This window comes from Verruconis gallopava (genome assembly GCF_000836295.1).
Source record: "Verruconis gallopava strain CBS 43764 unplaced genomic scaffold supercont1.4, whole genome shotgun sequence".
Lineage (NCBI taxonomy): Eukaryota > Fungi > Ascomycota > Dothideomycetes > Venturiales > Sympoventuriaceae > Verruconis > Verruconis gallopava.
This window is the reverse complement of record NW_015622140.1, coordinates 316,713-339,964: the sequence shown is the minus strand read 5'-3', so window position 1 is coordinate 339,964 and position 23,252 is coordinate 316,713. Positions and strand designations below refer to the sequence as shown.

Here is a 23,252-nt window from a genome sequence, read left to right as displayed (position 1 = left end):
GGCAATCATTGAACGAAAATGGACCCGAGCACTTGAACACAATATTCAACGACAAATTTTACACGGTCACAGTACGATTTTTATTGGCCTCGAGCATATCTCTAGTTCGCTCAAACTGTATGCATGATTTTTAATTTCCAATTGCTCTTCGCTCGACTGAAGTACAGATATGCATCATCTCCAAAGGAGGTATGCGCGAACCATTTCGATTGTGAATCCACCCCGAAAATGTACGTTTGACCTCTACAAAGGCTTGCCGCCGATGAACTCGCTCCACCTGCGGACTTCGCTTGGAATGCCTTCCTTCTTGGGCAGCTTCTCGCTCATGCATCGAGCAAAGAGCATGGCCGTCTGTGACTGACGTTAGTATGTTATGTATTTGCATCTTTTTGGTAAATGATACGTACCTGGGGCTCCATGAACAAGGGAACGCCGAAATCAACAGCATTCCTACGCATTACGTAGTCTTCGTCAACCAAGCTCGAGGCCCGGACCTTGGCAAGGTTGAACACGCCACGGATGTCATACTTCTCGAAGACTTGTCGCAGGGCACGCTTGTCCTCCTTGGGGAATTCGATGGATTCGACAGAAGCGCCTGGGACCTTGCTCTCGAGGAATTTCTTACACTCGTCATTGGCAGCATACAGCTTGTAGCCGAGTGGCTGCACGTACTTTACAATGGTTGGCAGGTTGTCATTGGACAAGTCGCCGCCGAAGAGAAGGCCTTCACCTGGAAGGGGGAGACGGAAATTCATAGTCGACTGCACCGCTGTCCAGTAAGCCTCGATGAGGTCCTTGCCGAAACATGCCATTTCGCCGGTCGAGGCCATTTCAACACCGAGGAAGGGGTCAGCGCCCGCCAGACGCGTCCATGAGAACTGAGGCACCTTGACGGCAAGGTAATCTCTCTTTTCCTTCATGGGGTCAACAGGCTCTGGGACGTCCTTGCCGACCAAAGCTTTGGTGGCAACCTCAATAAAGTTTGTTCCAAGGACCTTGGAGCTGAATGGGAATGATCGAGAGGCACGAAGGTTACATTCGATAACTTTGAGGGCGGGTTCGGATTGACCCTCGACATCAGCCTTTATAATCTGCATGTTGAATGGACCGGTAATTTTCCATGCTTCAGCAACCTTGACAGCAATTTCCTTGACACGTTCTTGCACTTCCGCAGAGAGGGTGTGCGGAGGAAGAACCAGAGAGGCATCGCCAGAATGGACGCCAGCTTGCTCGATGTGCTCACTAATTGCGTGGATGAGGAGCTTGCCGTTCGAAGCGACAGCATCAACATCAATTTCCTGGGCGCCCTCGATGTATTGGGTAATGACAACAGGATGATCTGGTGAGACGTCAGCAGCAGCGGTAAGCTTCTCGGCAAGTTCCTCCTTCGAGCGGACGACAGTCATGGCAGCACCAGAGAGCACGTAGGACGGACGGACAAGAACAGGATATCCCACAGAGTCGGCGAATTCCTCCGCATCCTTGAGTGACGTAAGCTCTTTCCAGGCGGGCTGGTCGACACCAATGCTGTCAAGGATTTGAGAGAACTTGTGTCTGTCCTCGGCCTTGTCGATGTCCTTTGGATCCGTACCCAAAATCTTGGCTTTGCCATCTTCCTGGAGCTTCAGAGCAATGTTTTGTGGCAATTGACCACCGACAGACACAACGACACCGCTAGCAGCCTCAAGCTCGTAGATGTCCATCACACGCTCGTAACTGAGCTCCTCGAAGTAAAGTCTGTCCGGAACGTCGAAATCAGTGCTGTAGGTCTCAGGATTGTCTGGGAACGAAATTAGCATGCGATTAAAATTGGCACTGTTAGGATATGAATGGCGGCCAAAATGCATTGCCAATCAGTTGAAGGCGCATTCTTTCCCAGCTTGTGTGATATGTAGAGATGAAAGGCATGCACTCACAATTGATCGTGATGGTCTTCTTGCCTAGTTTGCCAAGGGATTGCGTAGCGTTTACAGCGCACCAGTCAAACTCGACTGAGCTGCCAATACGGTACACACCGCTTCCGAGCACGATGACACCATGATCAGTGAACTCCACGTCGTGAGTGGTGGCATTGTATGTAGTGTACAGGTAGTTTGTCTCCGCTGGGAATTCAGCGGCAAGGGTGTCGATGCGCTTAACGAAGGGTCTGATGTCGAAGCTCAGCCTGCGAGCACGCACCTCATTCTCGGTGCTATTGACAGCCTTCGCGATCTGCTTGTCGGAGAAGCCCTGCTTCTTTGCCTTCATCAGCAGCTCTTTCTTCAGGCCATACAGACTGCCGATTTCCTCGAGCTCGCGAGTCGTATCCACAATATTCTGCAACTTGTGCAAGAACCATCGGTCGATCTTGGTCAGCTCGTGGAGCTTCTCAACGCTGTAGCCGTGCTCGAACATGGCGGTTCCGACCGCGAGCCAGCGACGGTCGGTTGGGTTGCGCAGCACCTCATCAAGGTCTTCAAACTTGTCTCCTTGGAAACCATGGAATCTGGGATCGACCATACGGCAGGCCTTCTGGAAGGACTCCTCGAACGTTCGACCGATGGCCATGACCTCGCCGACAGATTTCATGGAGCTGCCAATGTCACGCTTGACATTCTGGAACTTGCTCAGATCCCAACGAGGCATCTTTGTGACGATGTAGTCCAAGCTAGGCTCGAAGTTGGCCGTTGTAGTCTTGGTCACAGCGTTGGGCAATTCGGGTAGCGTGTGGCCGAGACCGATCTTGGCGGCAGTGTATGCCAGTGGGTAACCGGTAGCCTTGGAAGCCAGGGCGGACGAGCGAGACAGACGGGCGTTGACCTCAATGACTCTGTAATCAAGGCCATCGGGTTGCAGAGCGTACTGGACGTTGCACTCTCCAACGACACCAAGATGACGGACGATCTTGATGGCGGCAGATCGAAGCATGTGGTACTCCTCATCACTGAACGTCTGACTCGGGGAGACGACAATGCTATCACCGGTATGCACTCCGAGAGGATCGAAGTTCTCCATGTTGCAGACAGTGATGCAGTTGTCACTGGCATCACGGACCACTTCGTACTCAGCCTCTTTCCAGCCCTTGAGCGACTTCTCGACAAGAATTTGGGGAGAGAGCGTCAAAGAGCGGGCAGACAGGTTTCTGAGTTCCTCCGGATTGTTTGCAAAACCGGACCCGAGACCACCAAGAGCATACGCGGCGCGGACAATGATTGGGTAGCCGACCTTTTCGGCGGCGTCAAGAGCATCCTCGACCGTGCTCACGGCGATAGACTCAGCAATAGGGATGTTTATTTCCTTGAGCGCCTGGGCGAACAGGTCTCGGTCCTCGGAAACCTCAAGCGTGCGGATGCTGGTGCCCAAAACCTTGACGCCGTACCTTTCGAAGATACCCATGCGCTGCATCTGAACGCCAAGGTTCAGAGCAGTCTGACCACCAAAGCTGAGGAAGATGCCATCGGGACGCTCGCGCTCGATGACATATGTAACGTACTCTGGAGTGACGGGTAAATAGTAGATTTCGTCCGCGAGGACGTGGGAAGTCTGAATAGTTGCAATATTAGGGTTAACGAGCACGGAGGCAACGCCGGCCTCCTTGAGCGCTTTTAGAGCCTGAGAACCTGTGCAAATGCCTTTTGTTAGTCCACAATATTCTTTTGTCGTTTATTTTATTTTGTTTTTGCTCCTCCGTAATTTGAGCGTTTCTATCACTGAACAGCGCGATGGCGCGATGGTGCGTACGTTCTGTGCGTGTTCATGTGGTTCATGTGAGGGTGAGTGGTTCATTGTTCAGCACTGACTCACCAGAATAATCGAATTCACCCGCCTGACCAATTGCCAACCCGCCGCTACCGATAACAAGCACCTTCTTAACGTCGACAAGATCCCTCGCACCAGCAATGGCACCGGAGTTGAGGTACGCCTGGGCGTTGGGAGCCTCTTCGGACGCGTTCCTTTTGATGGGCTTTTGGGAGTAACAGCGCAATTGGCGGTGTACGCTCGGTTTCGAGTTGTTCTCGAACCCGCTACGGTTCGCGTGTCTCTGGTAGTACGGCACGAGCCGCGAGGTTGTGAAGCTCCTCAGCGCCGTTTGAGGAACACGGCCAGGTGTGCCGTGGCATTGCTGATGTAGCACATGGCGTGTAGGGCGGATGAGTCGAAGGGCGGCCGACGCCATGGTTGTGAGCGGGCCGGTACGTTTCGAATGTCTTGGTTGGATATCTAGAGAGCGGTCGAAGCGCTCAATTGGGGTGCTCACTGGACGGAGCGAGAGATTTGGAGAGCAATTGACTCTCTTTGGGGTGTAGGGAGAAGAAAGGGTTGGAAGGACTGGGGGATTGCGAGATTGAGTCTTATTTTTTTTTTTTTCCTTTTGGCTCCCCGCAAACAGGAAAAGGCGATGGATGACTGGAAGTTCTGACCAGGGGCGATCTCTGCGAGTCCGGCGCCGTCCCAAGCTCCAGCCGATCGCGCTAGAGCGGGAAAAGATAAAAGCCCAGCTGGCAGATAACGGTAGCGGCCTTTGCCTTTTGGCCTTCGCCCTCGAATGACGATAATGTTAATGATAATACGGTCAGATTCGCTCGAGACGCGTATGACGAGTCGGCTTGTGAAAAAGGACTACGCCGCCTGCTCACCGCCAGGTGAGCACAGAGCAGTGCCAACTACTCGATTAGAGCCTCACTGTGCACGACCTCTCGCGAATCCAGGGCCTGTGTCGGGCCCTCTTCACACACGCAGAGCCGACTTCTTGAAAAGAAAGGCAACAGGAGAGCGGGTGGGCGGCGGAAAAAACTTTCGATTGACAAACAGGCTTTCGCTCTGCGGTCAATGATGAGCCCCACGACCGAAAGCTTCAGCGCCCGCCTCTCCAGCGATATCGCTCTGACGCAAAATGCCCGAGCCGCCGCAAGGTCCCCTGGTACATCACAAGCCAGAAAAAACTTCGATCTCATGCAAAAAGGCCCTCAGGGATCCCTTTTTTTTTTTTTTTTTTTTTACATCCCCTTCTTTTCCCGTCGGTAGCATTGCAGATGCTGAAAGGCGTTGAATGTGGGGATCATCGCGCAAGGGCTCACCACCAGTACCAAAAAGACTCCGTGCGCACACACACACACATGCGGACGCCCCAACGCATTGGCTCGGCTTCCGAGATCACAGGTGCCTGATGCCGACGACCCACCGCTGGAAGCCAGGAAGCAGTGGTCCGTTTGCCGTTGGCCGGTCACGTGCACCATGGGGCACTCAAAAGACCTCCGACATGAGCTCCACGATGAACGGTGAGGGGAATGGCTCGTAGAGGTCACGTCTACGATGTGTACGTGTAGATTATGTTGATTAGGTTATTTTCGTACTCTCAGCAGAGCTCCCGGGGTATCTAGACGCTATCAGTGCGTAAACAGCTTGAACAAACGGTCCTCTGAGCATGGCCTTTTGACCTTACTTCGCTCTCTCCTGTGGCTGCGCCTGCGCTTGCGCTTGTGTCTGCTCCAGCTCTCTCATGCGTGTCTTGTACTCCCTTGGGCTCTCGCTGCCTGGCTTCTTCGCGCCCAGCAGCCGCTGCCACACGCTCGGTTCTTTCCACATGCCCACGCCCTTGAGCCTGGCCTTTCTTTCCGCCGCGCGGTACAGCTCCTCCCTGCCGCCAAACTCGCTGCCAAACTTGGCCTCGTACACCGTCGCCAGGCCCCTCTTGAGCATCTCCAGCCCGACATCGCGTCGGAGCCCCCAGCGGCGCACCCACACCGTGCCCACCACGCGCCCGTACTGGTCCTTTCGATGCAAGTACGCTCTCACGCGGCGGTGCAGGATGTACCCCGTCAGAAAGTCCAGCGCCTCCTGCCCGTACGGCTGCGCGGGCCGCCCAAAGTGCGCCAGCTCCGGCGCGTCGATGCCCGCGATACGGACGTGCAACGTCTTGTCCTTCAGCCCAGCCTTGTCCGCCGGCACTCTGCGCCAGGGAAGCCAGCCCCAGCCGGCAAGTCGCCCGCCGGGCGTGTGGAAAAGTCGAAAGTTGTCGCCGTCGCCGACGGAGGTGACCTTGCCGAACACGCTGCTCTTTCGCAGCGCCTCCGGCCGAATGTGCTGCACGCTGGGTATCTGCCGCAGATGCCGCTTGTAGATGCGGATGCTCAGGAGCACCGCGCTCGTGAGCACGACCGAGGAGATGATCGTTGTGGGCTGCGCAAAGTCGCTCCAGGATGAGGATTTAATATCGTGTTCGATGCTTTCCACAACATGTCTCGACGCATCCTTCAAACTATCCAGATTTTGGTTGGCATCGCTGGCATTTTCATCTTCGGCCTTTGCTCTGAATGGCCAGATGTTTGGCCATGGCATTGTAGGTTCCGTGACGACCAACAATGCCTGTAGCAATAGCTGCGGAGCTTGAAAATGAGAAGAAGAAGAGGATGAAGAGGTGGGGGTTTATTTATGAAGGGTGGGCGTGCACATCACCCGCAAAAGGCGGCTTCGGAGGTCCGCACGCTGTCACCTTGTTGCCTGACAGCCAGGGGTAGCAAGTTCAGGCCCATCTGCACAAACTCTCACGACAACCTTTCAAAGTTCCAGCTGTCAACATTCAAGATTGCATATCGTACCCATTGGCTTCATCTTACGCTCCAAAGACCCACCCCACAGCCGTTCCGCAATTTCAAACAATCCTTAGTCTCTTTCCAAGAGACACGCATATAATCAACGCACAAGCTTCGTCCTGGTCATCACCATCAAGTATCTGTCAGCTTCTCAACTAGCCACTCCACTCATTCGGAAATGGCACTGTTTTTGCCCACCTTCGGCTTTGGCAGCCTTTTCTATGGTACTGAACATTACCCGGCCCTCGTCAAGGGTACATGAGACAAAACCTTCGCTGACATTTCCCACCCAACATAGCCAGCGTCTTGACCATCAATGCGATCGCCATCCTGTCCGAGGACCGCTTCCTTGCCCGCATCGGCTTTGGAAATGCAGGCCAGGAGCTCGCCTTTGGCCAGCCCCGCGACGACACGAGCATTAAGGCCAAGACCATCTCACTGGTGAACAGCATCCGCATGGTCGCGAGAGGTGAGCACGTCGCGCCGGCCACCCGCGCGCAGAGCGATGGCCCGAAGCAAGACGAGCGAACGAGATGCTGACCATGTTCTCATTTACACAGTGCCGCTCATCTTCGTCAACCTCCTCGTCATCATCTACCTGCTACTGCTTGGCTGAAGAACAACATAATGCACAGAAACCACGAGAGGGAGCAAAAGCCGCTGCCCTTCCCGGCCTCCTATCGAAGTAGGGTGACCTCGCGACAATGCCTGAGTCGCTTCACTTGGCTAGTTTCTCTTCTTCGCTACACTGGACCTGCGCCGAGGTGACTGCACCGGACCTGGATATCTTTAACAAATGAATCAACCTGTCCAACATCTCATGCGTAGGGAAGCAGCTTTCGATGACGACTAGCGATTTCTGTGGCAGGAGGCATGCGGCGGTTTTGAAAACGGACGGAAGGAAAAGGAAACGGTGATGGGTAGTGGAAGGAGGGACAGCTGTTGCCTGGCAGCTTGACTTCAGATAGTCTTGCCGCTGTTCAAAGTGGGGGTCTCAAAAAAAGATTAACAAGACAGAGATTCAAGAAAAAAAAAATAAGGCAAGGATCGAGGAAAAATGGACTGGAGACCAGAGCCAAGGAAGAGGAAAGGAAACGTGTTGCTTACATTTCAATGGCGCAGAGATTGCACGATGAAGAAACACCCATAGGGCACGCCGCCACCGCGCCATGAGCGACGCAGCCGTCGCGAACACAGCCTTTGTGTATGTTATAATACAATGAAGTTGCCCTGGTGGGCTGCCACCAGGGCCGAACAAAGCGGGGTAGAGGAAAAGAAAACCTCACATCCTCACTATGCCCATCTGAGCCCCTGAAAAAGAAAAAAAAAATTTTTCCCTTTTTTTTTTTTTTTTTAAATTCGCCCTGTTGCCTGGCTTCTTCCTCTTGTTCGCAAACATGGAGAAGGAGGCGGAGAAGGAAAGGGGAGGGAGTCCAAAGCAGGGGCCCTCAACCCCCCCCCCCAGAAAAGGATGAAATATGCACGGTAGCAGCGCTCCGCTACTTTCGATCTGTATCCCGTTACGTTCCTTCATCATCATCATCTTCTTCTTCCTCTATTTTTCTCCCTGCTCTTGGTTTTTGTGCGCATCCGAACCGTGTACCATCTGAGGCCCCCTTGCTAAGGTCTCCAACAGGGGGGGGGGCGCCAAGCACGAGGGCAGCAGGGGTGGGCAGCGATGCCAAACCTGTCTCCCCTCCTTTTGCCGGGCGGCGAAGACGTTTCGGAATCAGTGGTGACTCCTCGACAGCATGCTGACGCTCTTCTTCCTTCCCAGGCCGAAGCCGATGCCGCTCTTCTTCGCCTTCCTGTCCTCGGGCTTCAGCTCCGGGCTTCCCACGCCGGCAGGCCCGGCCGTGCCGCCCAACAAGCCCTCCCTCAGCTGCTCGTCCGACTTGGTGGGCTCGCGCAGGGGCAGGTCCTGGCTCTTGCGCGACTTGTCCTTGTCCTTGCCGGATGACCACCAGTGCGACTTCTTGTTGATGCTCATCGACGTGTTGCGGAAGCGGTTGAGCATGTTGCCTCCCGGGCTGGGAGCCATCGCCCCGTTCTCCTTCGGATGAACGTCCGTCGAGAACCGAAGCTGGTTTTCTTCGCTCTGGAGACCTAGACCCGTGGGTGCGCTTGTAGGTGGCAGAGCCGTAACAGGCGGCGCAGCCGGTTCCTCGACCGCCGTCGAAGACGCGTTGCTGCTTCCCGCGGGCGTAGCATTCTGCGTCTTGACCGCCGGTTTGCTCTCCTTTTCCTTTCTTGCTGCCTCGGCCTCCTTCTTCCTGAGCTTGGCCAACCTCTCTTGCTCCTTCTCCTCTGCCTTCTTGCGCTCCTTCTCCTCCTTTTCCAGGCGTTTCTGCTCCTCCTTAGCCATGATCTCGCCCTTGCTCTTCCTACGTTTGAGGAATGGCAGGTTTGGAGACGATGGCGTCGGCTCCAGCGGGCTCGCGAAGGGAACGGACGCTGGAAGGGGTGACGTCGTGCCAATGACTGGGGCCGTGACCGCGTGATCCAAATTTGCGAACTCCTCCACGTCCGGTACGATCGGTGTAGTGGGCGCAGCGTGACCGTTGGTGTATCCGTTAAGCTTCGAAGCGATGGGATCCTTCTGCGTTTCAGCAGATATCGCGGCTTGCGCGACGCCCTCCGAATCGAGCTCGCGCTGCATGGCTTCAACCGTGGTCTCTTGGTAGAACAGCACGTACGCGCATGCCAAGTTCTTGGGGTGCCCGTTGGTGTCCAACCCCTCACCAAAGAACTTGGTGACGAACCGTTTGTCGACCGGCTCGACCATCTCGTCATCAAAAAGCAGCCATCCTCGGTCCTGGGTTTTGATGATCGAGACGTAGTGTCCGTGGTACGGCCCGCCTCCGATGTGAACAACGACGGCGTACAGCTCGTACAGACGGTCGGGATCGTCTGCGTCGTCCGTCGTGTTGAAGAGCCGTAGATAGTATGGATATACGACCCTGTGAAACAGCTTTTGCAATCGCTGCATGTCTTCCGTGTATTTGAACCGCTTCAGGTGCAACGCAAGTATTCGGGGCAGCCGCTTGATCTTCATCCGCTTCTCCGCTTCTTGAAGACCGCTGCATTTGTCGCAGTGAAATTTGTTGCGCTCGCACAGCATCTCCTCCTCCGAGAACCGCCGTAGACACGAAGTGACCGAGTTGTGGTTCTCCAGGTCGACGGACAGATCCAAGAACACCTCGTCGCGCTGCGACACGTTCTCGCACGTCAGGCACCGTGTCTCCGACGTCAAAGTGCCCTCAAACAGCTCGTGCACCCACCGGCTGCTCTGCTTCGTTCCTACTACCTGCGCGCTTGGAGGCGGAGTCGAACTGCCCGCAGGCGCCACGGCGTCCTTGAGGTCCTTGGCAGCCTGGGCTTCTCCTTCCCCAACGACTTTGCCGTTGGCCTCGCTGGCCTTTGCATACTCTTCCACATTCTCCACGACCGAGTTGAGCAGCAGGATCAAAAACTCGTGAGCATCCTGGTGCATGGGTGCGCGGAACATCTCGTTGTCGCGCTTCAAGATGTCGAGGAACTTGTGCGGGCTGACGACGCCCATGCGCGAGTCGTGCGCGATGACGGCCTCGAATATGTCCTTCAGACTTGTGAACAGGGACTCCGTCATTCCGTACGCATTTGCGTTCTCAAAGTCCATGGTCAGGATGGGCCCCGTCTGCAGCGCAACCTTCTTCTTGTATTCGGGAGAGTCCTTGTTGTCTTCCGGCTTGGGCGGTCCGTTCTGCGCGTTCGACGACGGCGGCCCTTTCGTCCGCGGCGACGAGGACTGCTGCGCCGTGGCAGGCGCAGATTTCTGCTGCAGGGAACCGCGGCCCGGCTGTAGGGTGCCATCAGCAGCGAGATGGTTGGAGGTGAGCTTTCCCTTGAGCGAGTCTTTGGGCGTACGGATGGGAAAGTTTATGACCTGTTCTCGGAAGGGAACGGAATAGTATAGACATTGTATTATCGAGTTGCAATAGCTGTAGGTATGGCCTTGCGTCAGCCGACATGCACAAAGCGCACGCGTACGTGTATGGGGCAGCAGCGCGTTTCTTTCCGGGCTGATGACCGTTCCCTGGCGGAAGATGTGTCGAGAGACTGGTAGGTCACTTACCAAGTACTTCCAAACTACGCACCGGAAAGCGGATTAGCCCTTTGCTCCACAAGTGAACGGCGCCAGCGGCACCGGATCGTCATCGTCTTACATTCTCAAAGCCAAAGAATTTGTCGCTACCGTCTAACCGCAGCGGGCCGGTGTAATCCGCCAGCAGCTTCTCCAGCGGCGTCGGCAGCGGTGCGTTCGGATCTTTCTTGGTCGGCGCGGCGCCAGATATGTTGTTCGTGCCCTGCTCAGATTGCCGAAATCAGCAATGCTCTTTCTGGTAGCCTTTGTGTGGCTTCCTCCGCCAGGCTCTCCCAGCCCATTTCTCCTCCGGTCCACCTCGTCGGCTGGAAAAGCCGTGTGTGCGCGAGGACGTGCAAGCGAGGGGGACATAAAAAATAGGGCGCCCTTACCGCCGCGGACTTCAACCTGCCGAAGAACGAGCCCTTCGACGTTGTCGCCATTGGAAACGAAGTATTATCGAGCCCGCGGCCGCGATGCCGACCGGGGTTGCGGTGTGTATTGTATATATGCCGTGCGCGTCGTCGTCGTCGTCCTCCTCCTCTTCACGTTTTGTTCGGGTAACGAACCGACCATGGGACGAGATATGTTTTCGAGCGCGAGATGACGTCGCGGGGACGGAGAGAAAGCGACGAAAGGTGAAAGCGCACACACCGAGAGAGAGAGAGATGCACGCACGCTGTCACCAAGGGGGGTTTTTTTGAGGTGCGCCAGATGGCGGTGGTGCAATTGTCAGACGGCGAGAAGACCAAGAATAATGGCTCACTCCTTTGTTCTGCCGCGCGCGGGGCGGAAGGACACTGGCTGCGTGCGAACAGCGGGTTTATTGGGGAGGGAACACGCTAGCGGCGATGCGGCCGGGGCGTCTCGGTAGCGCAGCGAGGCCAGAGGGGGGGGGGGACGAGGAACCGAGAGCGAAGTTCGTAGGGCAAATGGAGGCCACTGGGGACACAGGGAGAGAGGGGGCTGAGAGGGAGGGAGAGTGCGAGGACAAGAGCCGGGGGCGAAAGCAACGTCAAGACATTGTCAAGCGGCGCGCGAGAAAAGTGACGGCGCTCAGAGCGGCGGGCGTGAGCAGAGGCAAACGCAAGCAAAGCGACGGAGACGCGAGGGCGGGCTCGGCGGAGTTAGCGAGGGTCGGCCGACGACTTGGGGGCCCAGCGCCCGAGCCGGTTAGCGGGCCCCCCTGGCTAGGCACCCGCGTGGATGATTCGCAGGCCGCGCCAGCTGCTGCACGCACAACCCGCCCGCTCGCACCGCCCGTTCGCGAGGTTACATGCATGCGCTCTCTGGACCTTCGCCCCCTCGCGGCGCTGGGCTTTCGCGCCCTCGCTGCGACCGCGTCCGTCGATCCTTCTCGCTGCACCCCTCCACCGTGTTCCTCTGCACCTCGCCCGCCGCTTGCCCTACGCTCCGGCATCGTGCCCATCACGCTGTTTGTTCTTGGACTCCGCCACCGATCCCTCGGTCCCCGCCCGCGGTGCTCGCCGTCTTTGCGCTTGCCTCCCTGCGGCGAACCCTCCTCCACGCCGGCCCAAGTCCTCAGGATCGCTGTCCGTCCTTGCCGCCTTGCCCTTTCCCTTCTCCCGTGCCATCCCGCCTTTGGGCCCCAAGCTCTCCGTACTCTTCATCCCCTCTCGTGCTGCAGCGCTCCCGCCTTTCACAGCACGCGCCGGCAGCTTGGTCCTGCATCGCTTCTAGGATGAAAGTGGTTTGGCCAACTGAACTGCCTCCATGGTTGACCTTCCCCGCCACCGTGGGTGCCCGGCATGGATGAGCTCAACGTGACAGGTTTCTAGAACACCTCATGCGCGCCAATGACGATGGAATCTCGTAGCCATGTTTCTTTGATCTTCTGTCTGCTTATCTGATGCGGCCTGGTCCCTCGAGCGCCAACGTCCGCGGCGTTCTAAGCAAGGTACAGGTTCTGCTCGTAAACGTACACAGTGCCCCCGTCTCGGCTTGTCTGATGCCCTTTCTCTTTCTCCCCCTTCGCCGTTGTCCAACCATGCAGGGCGGCCGACCTGAACAAGCTCAACAAACTGAGGGGTCACTTCGAACGAAAACCCCCGAGCCCCCCCGGCTCGGAGGAAGCTTAGCAGACGCTTGATCAACTTTACTTACTTCGATACCACGTGAGGCGGCAGCAGGCTAGAACAGATGCAGATGTAACTCCACGTCGCGACCTGCTTGGCCGTCTGTTATTCATTCGTCCTCGTCATCGCTCACGATCCTCCTCCGTTTACCCGTCTTCTTTCCACGCTGCTTAGACTCCTTCTCCACCTCGCTTTTCTCCTCTGCCTCCTCGAGAACTACGCTAACCTGTCTCGCCTGTTGCATGTTGACCGCGGTACAGTTGAGCAGCGCGCCGAGCTCGGGTAGCTCTTGGCTGCTTGCAGCCAGACTCACACGACTGGGCCGCCTTGTTTTTTGTCGTTGCCTCTGCAACATCTTCGACGGTGATGGGAGGGACGAGTCGACTTGGCTCAGCGGTTGATCGTCATCCACAACAAAATCTTCAAGGTCTGAGTCTACGTAGCCATCTTCGACCTCTGACTCTTCCGTATCTGCTGAGCCAAGCGTGATCGCCTGAGAGCGCACCTGCATGACTGGAGACGTATGTAGTCCGCTGCTGGGCTCGCCTTCCGTGTCAGAAATATCGTCCCCGACTACTTTGTTTTTCTTCCCCTTCCGTGCTAGCCCCCCTCCCCGGACGGCCTTGTTCTTGCTCCCTGGTGGGCGACCGCGACGTGGAGCTGATTCGTCGGGAGGAATATTGTCTTTAATCTTGACGAGCCTTTCCTCCACAAGAGTGCTTCCCACATCCTCTGGCTCAAGATAGGCTGCGTCAACATTCCGTTCCTGCTCTTCCACAGTGTTTGCATCAATCTTCGCAATGCGTGACATCGCCAGCACGAATTCTTTGCAACGAGTGCTGTGCTTGACCGTGTTCGTTCTTCTCAGTTGACGCTGCGCCACTGGGTGCTTGTTCAGTGCTGGAGGAGTGATGATCACGTCGTCATCCCCCCCAGCGACGGACTGGTATAGGCGCTCGAGGTCACCTACCTGCTGGGCGGAAAGGAACACGTCGTGCAACAAGGGTATACTCTCTGCTTCGTCGACAAGAATCCCAGTTGCCTGTCCTAACCTAGACACATTGGTGAATCCAGTGACAACGCCATCGGGCATGTGAAATTTTTTGGGAGGTCGTTTCGGCAGCTTGCCCCGACCTTTCTTTGTTGGCACGGGCAGGAAGTCGGACGCCGTGCGCTGCGTGTTCTCGACAGGGATCTCAACCGCCCGCTTGTCAACAACCGGCTGTATGTCTTTCGGTACGATGCGCCTAGAGCGGTCGTGATGGAAGTTGAACCGATCACCGCTCGCAATCAACTCTTGCATTTTCTCGTAATTGTCCATAGCTTTGATCGCGTCGTCCTGCTCTTTGCCTTCCATCTGAAGCCACACGACCCTCCCCTCTCGCTTGCGACCTGTCCTACCCATTCTTTGCAGCAGCCGAATTGGCGACGACTTGGAGTCGTAGCAGATGATCAAATCCAGTTCACCGATGTCAAGGCCCTCCTCACCCACTTGCGTTGAAATGAGCACGTTGAACTCACCCGTCTTGAACTTTTGAGTGACTTCCAATTGCTTCTTCTGCGTCATGCCCTCGGACTTCTCACTTGAGGACTGACCGACAAAGACGTGAGGGCGAACGATAGGCGCATCTTTCTTTAGGACGCGGCAGATCTCTTCCACCGATTCACGGTATTGCGAAAAGATCTCAATTCGAGTGCTCGTCCTTTCGCCTCCGTTCGCGCCTTCGCCCGCATCGATAAGATGCTGAAGGACTTCGGCTCGCACTTGCTCAAGTTTGGGGTGGCCTACAAACTCTGGGTCGCTGTGCCACGCTTTGAGTCTTACCATCATTCTTTCCATGGCCTCGCTTTCATCGATTTGCTTCCTGTACTTGGACTTCGAGGCGCGTGCCTCTTTTCGCATCTTGAGGAGTTGGTCATAAAATGCCTTGATACTGTAGTACTTGAGCAGCTCAAGGGCGAATGCCAAACTCTGGAGCACCGAGAATGCCGACGCAAGCATGCCCTTAACCGCCATTCCCGCATGTCTCCCGGCATTGGATTTGCTCCACTCGCGTTGTGCCAATAGAAGGCCGTAACGGCTGATTTTCAAAGGGTCCTTGACGTAGTATGCGTTCTGCGCATTCACGACGTCAAGCATAGGCTGTGCTACTTTCGAGAACCATTCGAAAAGTAGCTCCATCTCCTCGTTAGGCTGAAAAACTTGCTTCGTGATCTCCTTTTGGTGCACATACTCGCGAATATCAAAGGACTTCTCTGTTCGGATTTCACATCGAGCTATGTCTAGGCCGTCAATAACTTTCTGCACGGACTCCACTTCACTGCCCGGTGTAGCTGTAAGGGCAAGGATGCGGAAGCTCTCGTTAAATCGACGTATGAACTTGACCACTTCAACGTATGCATAATTCCCCGTGGCTCGATGGGCCTCGTCTATCACAAGTAGAACGACACGCTTGGGATCGCAGATGCCGGTTTTTAGGTCGTTGATGAGAGTCTGCGGCGTCATGAAGAAAACTCGCTTCTTCTCCCATTCCTCAGCTCGAAGCCCAGCATTTACCTCTCCCGTCAGCATGGTTGTCTGTGAGCGCGGAATGCCAGCTATATTAAAACATGCTTCAACCTGTTGAGCGACTAATGGCTTTGTAGGAGCTACGAAGATGATCTGTGCGCTCCGCGTCCAACGGTAGAAGTTGAGCATAATCGTTGCAGCTATAAAAGTCTTCCCAAGTCCAGTCGGCAGGGCAACTAGGAGATTGTGGAAAAGACCGCGATGAACGATATTAAATTGGTAGTCACGTATCTTGCCGAGATTCGTTGGATAAATCCATGTTTTCATTGCCTCGCGATCGACCTCATGGTGTGTAGGGGGCTCATCCTGATTGGCAAGTGGCCAGTTGCGTCGTTTGTTGACTTGAGATAATGGAGCGTCTGCATTGCTGCCTCCAAAGAGTGTTGTTTGACGCAAGCCATTCATCGGCGCGCGTACCCCAACCGCTGTACCGCTCCTGCTCTCTGGAGAAGAAGCAAACGCATCAGAAGGCAAATTTGTCAAATCGAATGCGGAGCTGTAGTCAACGCTGCTGCTGTAAGCCTACATTAGCAGTTTCATTATAAATGCGTACATGAGACATACTTTGTTCGCGAAACATTGCTATTTGAAGTCGCTATGATCTGGGCTAGATTCTTTGTGTGTCCTTGCCGCGGAATAGACTCTGGCTTTTGCTCGTTTGTGAAGTACGACGCAATGCTACATCTCTTCTCTGGCGTCATGTCCTTTGGCTTTTTCCAAACAGGTCCTCTGATCTGCCATGGCTGTGAAGGCGGTACGACTTGAGTTTGAGATATAATCACGTGCTCCAGGTTAGCTTGGATCCGGGGCGCGTGAAATAATCGTTGTCGCCTATTCGGACTCTCTGCTTGTACATCGCCAGACTCTAGCAGCTCGTCATCGCTGAGCAAGCCATCCTCTGGAATGTTGCCCTCCGATGATCGGTCATCGAAACGATCTTGGGTACATTGGCGCTTCCGCGGCCGTGGCGACGTCACGAAGTCAACTTCGGCGGCTTGACTCTCTACCTGTTGAGTTGCGGCAATCAAAAGCGCATCATCGTCTGATAGGCCGTATAATTCGCTATCTGACATGTCGTGGTAGGCATCGAATCGTAGTCCACGCGCATTTCGAGTAAATGCTCAATGTCGTGGGCTGGACGCGTCGACCGAAACGCCAGATCACGCCGCCGCTTAGTCAGCATCGACAGCCCCTTTGCCAAGCGTGAGAGCAATTCAACCGTAGTGAATGCATGCAGGACGCTGGTGAGTAGCTGAAAACTCCCGACGCTAGGAGTCGTGCGCGTTGCAGAATTATTTGGTTCATATACATGATATTTATAGTGTCTATTTCTCTCCAGAAGCTTGGTTCAGATCCAAGTCGGAATGGAAGCTCGTCGGACGTTTGCGACCATTAGTATTTGCAGTAGATGTTAGTTGTAAGTCCTCTGATTGGTGCGCTGACTGAATCATCCCCATGAAATGGACGTAGGTATATCAAGGTCGTTCAAAGTTGCTCCTCCTTTTCGCTCATTCACCGAAAGTAGCGCTGTACTTCGGACGTTTCCTCCCTGAAAGGCTGGATGTCCTACTGTTCGTCAAGGAGAAACCAGCCCGTTCCCTACGCGTGAGCGGCGGCAAGCACAAATTTGCTCCCTTACGTTGACGACGCTGAGGTTTTTTTCAAGATTTGACGCTGTACTTCGCATATCTTCTTGTGGGCATTGGTGTTCGTCCTTCAGAGTCAGTGGTGTCAGAGCTCATTGCATCGTTGAGATCACGAGACAGGATCGCTAACCCCACCTGGCTAGCAACGGCCCAACTTAAGCCCTTCCGCCTTTATATATGATTAGCAGTTGCAAGGGTTAGCAGGACACGAATGAAGCGAATGTCTATGAAACCGATGAGCTGTGGTGTGTATTGCTGATCTCCAATCATCCGTTGAAAAGCCTGCATACATCCGGTCTTACCAATAACGCTTCTGGTGGTAAGAGAATAAATTCCGAACATGTGACTCTATTCTGGAACATATTCAAACGTCATCACAGCTTTCTCCGCACCGTTGAACACACCTAAATTCACACCAGATCATTAGGATAAATCGGGCCAAGATCGAAAGATACGGAAACCATCAACTTTTGGGGGCCTCGAAACCGACGTGAAGGAGCTAAGCGTTGCTCTTGAAGCCACTTTATCACATCGCTATTTTTGCCATCGAGTCCTCAGTAAAAAGATGTTTCAGTTACCAAAGCTACCCTTTTCCAACCCATTTTCCTACTTCAACTCTCGTTCAATCAAATTGCCTTCAGTCAAAATCGACGACATTGAGACGTCTTCGGATCGCCGGGCTCGTACTCTGAAACACCTTTTGAAAGCTAATCACGCCAACCATTCCATCATCTATCACAACTTGAGGTTTCACAATCATTGCCCGCATATTCTCGGTTCGGCATATCTCCTCGGAAGCACAAGTGAGCATTTGAACGACATCTATGATAAAGAATCGAAGCAATTGGAAGGCTGGAAAGACGCCCCTGGCGAGGTCACTGGTGGCGACTGGCGAGAATATCTTGGGAAAAGGGAATACCAACGAGCCTTCGTCGATCTCTTTGAGGATGAACTAGTAAGACACAACTACGATTGGAAGTCTCTTCTGAACACCTACCTATTCGACGGTGAAGAACCAGTTTTTAACAGCCTCATTGAGGGTCTGGCGCATCCACTTATTCACCTCGGCTACGGCTACGAGCTCAACTCGCAAACTGTCGCGATAGAGGCCCTTGCCATGGCCTGTTGCTTCTATGGCGACATGCACAAGTATATCGACGATCCAGCTTACAGCAAGCCACCAGCTCCAGAGGTCGTCAGTGCTTCGCCACTAGAGCTTCTGCAAAAGATCCAAGGTGACAGGCGCTTTGATTCACTGAACCTCACACACCCTGGCTCCGAAAATGCTGAGAAAATTCTAGCAGAATGTGAAGATGTCGTGCTGGAATACTGGAATGCGTGGACGCTACCCAATCCGAAGGACCAGTTCCAACAATCTCAAGAGGCCGCAGTAGCGTTACTCGTTGGGACCCATGATGAGAGGCAAAAGTATGACTTCTTTCTTTTACATCTCTTGACTAGCTCGCACGCCATTCGGATTCTGCTGCCGCTCATTCCTGCCAAATTCGAAATCTCACTTGTTCGACAATGGTGGCTATTCGCAATTATCACGTATGTGTGCCAGTTGCGGCCCCAGATCGAGATGTCACGCATCCATGACGTGAAGCTGGACGGCAGAGACTGGAAGTTTATTGATCATGCAGCCTTGGCTGGAAAGTACAGTTTGGACCCGCACTATGTGAAGGCTTTGAGGGCTTTGAAAGAAGCAAATAACACGTGGGGTGAGCATGAGCATTTCTGGCTCAAGGCAGCTGTTAAATTCGCGGAAGATTTTAGTGATTGGTTTGGATTTGGTCTAGATGAGGAGATGGAGAAGAACGCAAACACAAGAGACTGAGTGCTTCAATGTATAGTATGTAAAAGTTATCTTGTTTCTGGTAAGGTCTTTCGTTCGCAATACTCTATTTATCACGTCATCTTCTTACTCGCAACATCTTTGCATCCCGGCGCAACGCTGCAATCCGTAGATTCTAAATCTGCCATGCATCACGAAGAATCTGTATATCAATGAGCAAACCTAAAATCCAATCGCTTGTTCCCTTCGTCCTTTGTTGTTGCTAAATAATGCTCCTTCTCCTCCTGCGACATGGCGTCCCACTTCGCAGCCCTCGTCTTATTGACATGCACGTAGAAAAGCTTCGCGCCAATGAAGAGGATGAAATTGTAGGCGCAAATTGAAATGAGGACCTTGTTACCAGTACGATACATTGGCTTGTCTTTGTCACGATAGATCTTTGACGTACTTCAGCACTTGTCTCAACAAAGCAGCTTTGGCGCACTTACGTTGGAAGCAATGATAGAGCTCGCTTGGACACACATATTGTAGAATGCCGATGCCACGGTCCTAGTCCTCACCGAACCAGCATTGCGTGAAGTAATTGCGACGAGAATAGCATGCACGTACGGGTGACCCACCAGAAGGGTGCTGAGAGCCCACTTTACCCATGGGCTAGTCGAGCTCGGTATAAGCTCTAATGCAATTAGAAGAGGCAAATTCCAGATCTGGCTAACCAGTCCGACGAGGAATCGTTGGTTGATCTTTTCGCTGAGCCACGTCCAGAACAACAGTTGGAGGATGAATAAAACGTAGGCTGGAATGGTGAGCAGATTGGTCTTGAAGGTATCGAATCCAATAGCCCGGAGATTAAGCGTGAGGTATGCCGCCACTGGGTTGTTCGGGATGAGCCAGCTGAGGCCGATAAGATAGATGGGCCACATGTGCCAATCTGTGACGCAGGCATAGAATTGGCGAAACCCAAGACCTTGCCGGTTGTGCATATCTCCCTTCGACGGGTCATCGCGCAAGATTCGGTTCACCATAATCTTTTCCTCGGTCTCATTGAACCATCCGTCCTTGCCACGAAAGAAGCTGGCAGTCTGTGTAGGGGATGGTGGAAGATAGAAAAAGGACGCAACGCCAATGAGACCAGTGAGCAGTCCTTCGAGCGCGAAAAGCCACGCCCATCCTGGCTTCCCATTGTGCCCTCGCAAACGCAAAATACCGTAAGCCAGAAATGCGGACACAATCTGAGTGCTTTGGTAGGAGACCCAGAACCAGGACAGCCTCCTGGGAAGTTCCTTCGACGTGTAGAAGTAAGACAGATAAAGAATGCAGTCTGGAATGAAACCGCCCTCCAACAGACCAAGAAGCGCCCTGCACGCCCAAAAGCCGCTTCTGGTTGTTATGAAAGCCTGGAGGCTTGCCACGAGACTCCAGGAAACCATCTGTATAGGGATCCAGTTGTCTGGCCCGATTTTCTTCGAGACAAGTTGCGATGGAACCTCTGCAAACATGAAGCACAGAAAGAAGATTGTCATGCCCGTGTTGTAGTCGTTGGTGTTTAGATGGAGATCATTTAGCATGTTGTCTGAAAGAGCCTGGGAAATGTTCCCTCTGTCGAGTTGAAGCGCAAAAAACATCAGACACACCCACGAGCAGATACGCTTGTCAATCTAAGCAGGAAGCGTTAGTATCCTTCATGATTGTTGCACTATATGGACAAACATACCTTTTTGACCACCTTTCGCTCATCTTCTTCTTTCCATTGAAATGAAGGGTCGTATCGGTGAATCCCTTCATAATTCGGGATTGGTTTATAAAGATCTTCCAAGCCCAAATTCTCAAATACTTCCCCGTTATTGCGTTGCTCCGCACTCTCCAGAGAATTCTCATCTTTAGAGCTGTACGATGAGACACCTGTGACTCGCTCCTCGATTTCTTTCTTTCCGGTCATCGCGCAGAACCGAAGAGGCTTGATGCCCTAAGTAAGAGCAAGAGAGGAGAGATTTGAGGGACGTGATAGTTCCGAATCCTTGGAAGACTTCACGACAACCCTACTTGACCACAGTTTGTAATACTCAGGTGCTTGGTATTGTCGTCCGGAGGCGAGGTACTGCTTCTCAAATACCACGATGTGGCAGAGACGCAAGATGTTGCGTTCTTCGCTCCATATATACGCAAAAGAACTACCTAGAAACGTGAACCATGGACTAAAAACTTTCGTTCGCTTAATATTGTCCCTAAACAAGTATACTTCCTGAGATATTCCACTTTTTTCGGCTAATTACTGCCCATGCAGAAATATTTCGCATTATCAGCGTACATTCAATAGCCATCGTGTCTTGCTCATTCGGAGGCTCATACATTTTTGGAAGAGAATTAAGACGCCATATTGCGCATTCACCTTGCCAATGTCCCATTCTGCAAGACTAGCTCTGTCAATCGCTCCGCTTTAGGTCCTTGGTCAGTCCTTGGATAAAGCGAGGGGAGTGGAGCATTCGGTTAAGCGTGATACAAGTCATGTCATGTGTGAGACGACACCGTCGTCGTGAACGCGGCTAAGAGCCAATGAAATTACTTTCAAGTAAGAGCACGTAAAGAAATGTGCGTATGGCGACACCGATAAGAAAGGGCGCAGAAGATATATTTAAAAAAAGGGCATGGTTGAAGAAAGTCGATGCTGTGGTGTGGTGCGCATCGCGGATCACGTCACCCAGGGGTAGAAATCACGAATGTTTTCGCGAAATGTCAACGAAATTCGCTTCGGCAACTGCAAAGTATCATCTACTTAGATCAGAATGCGTTGATACGCCAGGGAAAGGAAAAAGTTGGATTACCGGCCACTGGGGAAATTCGAGCGTTGGCTGTCAGCACATCTTGCTAAGGAAACTGGCCGTCATTCCGTTTCTCGCTACTCGACGTTAATAGATCGAAGTATAGGTTGCCTTCGGATGGAGTACCAGCTCCGCTGAATGATCCACGTAAGTCTAGCTGACAATCGTACATACGCCGAATAGCGGAGACATTCACAAGCTTGTAACATTGCGCAATACCGGTACCGGTTTAAATGCCTGAGCATTTATGGTTATAAGAATGCGTGTAGAGAAGCTGATAACGATTCGTGACATTGACTTGTCTCATCTTTCATGAGGTCTCCGAGATTTTCGAAATGGCTTCAGCTTTAGTTGAAAACTCTTTTTCGTCGTCACTCAACCCTGCGTTCAGGGAAGTTTCTGGAGTGGGAAACTATAAGGAGGCCTATATTGGCGGCCCTCGTGCATTCAAAAAGGATGTTGAGGAGAAGGGCAGCGAGACACAGCCAGCAGCCCGTTACCCACACTACCTTCCGGTGTGGGATCCAGAAAAACGTCAGTTGATATGCGATTTTGTATGAGCTGAATTTAATTACTGATGCATGGGGCTCAGACTACCCACCTCTCGTGCCCTTTGAACACTATGACCATGGCAAAGACGCCGACCCGAGGTTCCCTAATCTCCTGAGTAAGGACGTTAAGGTCATCGAGTTGACCGCAAATATCGGGGCCGAAGTGCACGGCGTACAGCTTTCCAAACTTACAAAGGAAGGCAAGGACGAGCTCGCCCGGTTTGTTGCAGAACGCAAGGTAGTTGCCTTCCGTGACCAAGACCTAGCAGATTTGGATATCCAGGAAGCACTGGACTTCGGTTCGTACTTCGGCAGACACCATATCCATCCAACTTCAGGTGCACCAAAGGGCTTTCCGGAGATCCATCTTGTTCACCGCGGCGCAGATGACACTACTGCAAAGGACTTTTTCGAGGAGAGAACAAACAGCGTGACGTGGCACTCTGATGTGACTTACGAAGAGCAGCCGCCCGGAACCACCTTCCTGTATTTGCTAGACGGACCAGTTGCAGGAGGTGATACTCTTTTTGCCAATCAGGCTGAGGCCTACCGCCGTCTGAGCCCAGAGTTCCGGAAACGCCTACATGGACTGAAAGCCGTGCACTCCGGCTTCGAGCAGGCCGAAAACGCATCAAGGAGAGGAGGAATTGTGCGTAGAGACCCCGTTGCGAATGTTCACCCAATTGTGCGAACACACCCTGTGACAGGGGAGAAGGCTCTATTCGTGAATCCGCAGTTCACTCGCAAGATCGTGGGTTACAAAAAGGAGGAAAGCGACTACCTGCTGAATTTCCTCTACGATCACATTGCGAAGGGCCAGGACTTCCAGGCACGCGTCAAGTGGGAGCCAGGTACCGTTGTCGTTTGGGTATGTTGCTTTGTCTTTTTTAGCCGCAGAATGAGTTGAGTGGGACTTCCCAGCTGACAGATATTCCCCAGGATAACCGTGTGACCGCGCATTCTGCATTGCTTGATTGGGAGGATGGTCAACGCAGGCACTTAGCTAGGATCACACCGCAGGCTGAGAAGCCGTATGAGACTCCATTTGAAGGCTGATACCGCGTGCTCCTTTGCAAGAAAT

At 53.4% G+C, this 23,252-nt stretch overlaps 8 protein-coding genes across 11 annotated transcripts; 3 read left to right on the top strand and 5 right to left on the bottom strand.

Moving 5' to 3' along the window:
* Positions 1-56: 56 nt before the first annotated feature.
* On the bottom strand, positions 57-4,839 carry PV09_01539 (carbamoyl-phosphate synthase arginine-specific large chain). The gene is made up of 4 exons (XM_016354444.1): positions 3,784-4,839; positions 1,917-3,599; positions 408-1,780; positions 57-351 (listed from the first exon to the last, which is right to left on the bottom strand). The coding sequence occupies exons 1-4, from the start codon at positions 4,154-4,156 to the stop codon at positions 244-246; spliced, it is 3,537 nt and encodes a 1,178-aa protein (XP_016217456.1). The 5' UTR covers positions 4,157-4,839; the 3' UTR covers positions 57-243.
* Positions 4,840-4,990: 151 nt separating this feature from the next.
* Positions 4,991-6,395, bottom strand: PV09_01538 (uncharacterized protein). Its single transcript, XM_016354443.1, has one exon. The coding sequence runs from the start codon at positions 6,316-6,318 to the stop codon at positions 5,419-5,421; it is 900 nt and encodes a 299-aa protein (XP_016217455.1). The 5' UTR covers positions 6,319-6,395; the 3' UTR covers positions 4,991-5,418.
* Positions 6,396-6,495: 100 nt separating this feature from the next.
* Positions 6,496-7,883, top strand: PV09_01537 (uncharacterized protein). The gene is made up of 3 exons (XM_016354442.1): positions 6,496-6,796; positions 6,871-7,041; positions 7,133-7,883. The coding sequence occupies exons 1-3, from the start codon at positions 6,751-6,753 to the stop codon at positions 7,186-7,188; spliced, it is 273 nt and encodes a 90-aa protein (XP_016217454.1). The 5' UTR covers positions 6,496-6,750; the 3' UTR covers positions 7,189-7,883.
* PV09_01536 lies at positions 7,658-11,594 on the bottom strand. 2 transcript variants are annotated; one of them, XM_016354440.1, is made up of 4 exons: positions 11,088-11,594; positions 10,778-10,918; positions 10,687-10,700; positions 7,658-10,552 (listed from the first exon to the last, which is right to left on the bottom strand). In XM_016354440.1, the coding sequence occupies exons 1-4, from the start codon at positions 11,136-11,138 to the stop codon at positions 8,302-8,304; spliced, it is 2,457 nt and encodes an 818-aa protein (XP_016217452.1). In that variant the 5' UTR covers positions 11,139-11,594; the 3' UTR covers positions 7,658-8,301. The 2 variants fall into 2 exon arrangements, with proteins under 2 accessions (XP_016217452.1, XP_016217453.1); XM_016354441.1 differs by having other exon boundaries at positions 7,658-10,700.
* Positions 11,595-12,527: 933 nt separating this feature from the next.
* On the bottom strand, positions 12,528-16,493 carry PV09_01535 (uncharacterized protein). The gene is made up of 2 exons (XM_016354439.1): positions 15,925-16,493; positions 12,528-15,874 (listed from the first exon to the last, which is right to left on the bottom strand). The coding sequence occupies exons 1-2, from the start codon at positions 16,431-16,433 to the stop codon at positions 12,901-12,903; spliced, it is 3,483 nt and encodes a 1,160-aa protein (XP_016217451.1). The 5' UTR covers positions 16,434-16,493; the 3' UTR covers positions 12,528-12,900.
* Positions 16,494-16,926: 433 nt separating this feature from the next.
* On the top strand, positions 16,927-19,009 carry PV09_01534. Of its 2 annotated transcripts, XM_016354438.1 has the most exons (3): positions 16,927-17,081; positions 17,150-17,325; positions 17,387-19,009. In XM_016354438.1, exon 3 carries the CDS (start codon positions 17,572-17,574, stop codon positions 18,841-18,843), a length of 1,272 nt encoding a protein of 423 aa, XP_016217450.1. In that variant the 5' UTR covers positions 16,927-17,081; positions 17,150-17,325; positions 17,387-17,571; the 3' UTR covers positions 18,844-19,009. The 2 variants fall into 2 exon arrangements, with proteins under 2 accessions (XP_016217450.1, XP_016217449.1); XM_016354437.1 differs by having other exon boundaries at positions 17,150-19,009.
* On the bottom strand, positions 18,847-21,404 carry PV09_01533. 2 transcript variants are annotated; one of them, XM_016354436.1, is made up of 4 exons: positions 21,151-21,404; positions 20,516-21,073; positions 19,290-20,459; positions 18,847-19,238 (listed from the first exon to the last, which is right to left on the bottom strand). In XM_016354436.1, exons 2-4 carry the CDS (start codon positions 20,738-20,740, stop codon positions 19,011-19,013), a joined length of 1,623 nt encoding a protein of 540 aa, XP_016217448.1. In that variant the 5' UTR covers positions 20,741-21,073; positions 21,151-21,404; the 3' UTR covers positions 18,847-19,010. The 2 variants fall into 2 exon arrangements, with proteins under 2 accessions (XP_016217448.1, XP_016217447.1); XM_016354435.1 differs by having other exon boundaries at positions 20,516-21,404.
* A 551-nt stretch (positions 21,405-21,955) lies between these two features.
* PV09_01532 (uncharacterized protein) lies at positions 21,956-23,227 on the top strand (the record flags this gene model as incomplete). Its single annotated transcript, XM_016354434.1, has 3 exons — positions 21,956-22,154; positions 22,213-23,039; positions 23,111-23,227. 3 exons carry the CDS (start codon positions 21,956-21,958, stop codon positions 23,225-23,227), a joined length of 1,143 nt encoding a protein of 380 aa, XP_016217446.1.
* Between the last annotated feature and the right edge of the window lie 25 nt (positions 23,228-23,252).

What these genes read in the sequence shown, in the direction of transcription:
- PV09_01539 (XM_016354444.1), bottom strand. Translation starts at nt 4,156, where the DNA reads ATGGCGTCGGCCGCCCTTCGACTCATCCGCCCTACACGCCATGTGCTA. An exon ending in GGGTGAATTCGATTATTCTG is followed by an intron (nt 3,600 to 3,783) that starts GTGAGTCAGTGC and finishes GCATTTGCACAG; the next exon opens with GTTCTCAGGCTCTAAAAGCG. An exon ending in CCTTGTTCATGGAGCCCCAG is followed by an intron (nt 352 to 407) that starts GTACGTATCATT and finishes CGTCAGTCACAG; the next exon opens with ACGGCCATGCTCTTTGCTCG.
- PV09_01538 (XM_016354443.1), bottom strand. Translation starts at nt 6,318, where the DNA reads ATGCCATGGCCAAACATCTGGCCATTCAGAGCAAAGGCCGAAGATGAA.
- PV09_01537 (XM_016354442.1), top strand. Translation starts at nt 6,751, where the DNA reads ATGGCACTGTTTTTGCCCACCTTCGGCTTTGGCAGCCTTTTCTATG. An exon ending in CTTTGGCAGCCTTTTCTATG is followed by an intron (nt 6,797 to 6,870) that starts GTACTGAACATT and finishes CACCCAACATAG; the next exon opens with CCAGCGTCTTGACCATCAAT. An exon ending in CATCCGCATGGTCGCGAGAG is followed by an intron (nt 7,042 to 7,132) that starts GTGAGCACGTCG and finishes TCATTTACACAG; the next exon opens with TGCCGCTCATCTTCGTCAAC.
- PV09_01536 (XM_016354440.1), bottom strand. Translation starts at nt 11,138, where the DNA reads ATGGCGACAACGTCGAAGGGCTCGTTCTTCGGCAGGTTGAAGTCCGCG. An exon ending in GCAGGTTGAAGTCCGCGGCG is followed by an intron (nt 10,919 to 11,087) that starts GTAAGGGCGCCC and finishes CAATCTGAGCAG; the next exon opens with GGCACGAACAACATATCTGG.
- PV09_01535 (XM_016354439.1), bottom strand. Translation starts at nt 16,433, where the DNA reads ATGTCAGATAGCGAATTATACGGCCTATCAGACGATGATGCGCTTTTG. An exon ending in AGCAATGTTTCGCGAACAAA is followed by an intron (nt 15,875 to 15,924) that starts GTATGTCTCATG and finishes GTAGGCTTACAG; the next exon opens with CAGCAGCGTTGACTACAGCT.
- PV09_01534 (XM_016354438.1), top strand. Translation starts at nt 17,572, where the DNA reads ATGTTTCAGTTACCAAAGCTACCCTTTTCCAACCCATTTTCCTACTTC.
- PV09_01533 (XM_016354435.1), bottom strand. Translation starts at nt 20,740, where the DNA reads ATGACCGGAAAGAAAGAAATCGAGGAGCGAGTCACAGGTGTCTCATCG. An exon ending in AGCGAAAGGTGGTCAAAAAG is followed by an intron (nt 20,460 to 20,515) that starts GTATGTTTGTCC and finishes CTTCCTGCTTAG; the next exon opens with ATTGACAAGCGTATCTGCTC. An exon ending in GCTCTATCATTGCTTCCAAC is followed by an intron (nt 19,239 to 19,289) that starts GTAAGTGCGCCA and finishes AGTACGTCAAAG; the next exon opens with ATCTATCGTGACAAAGACAA.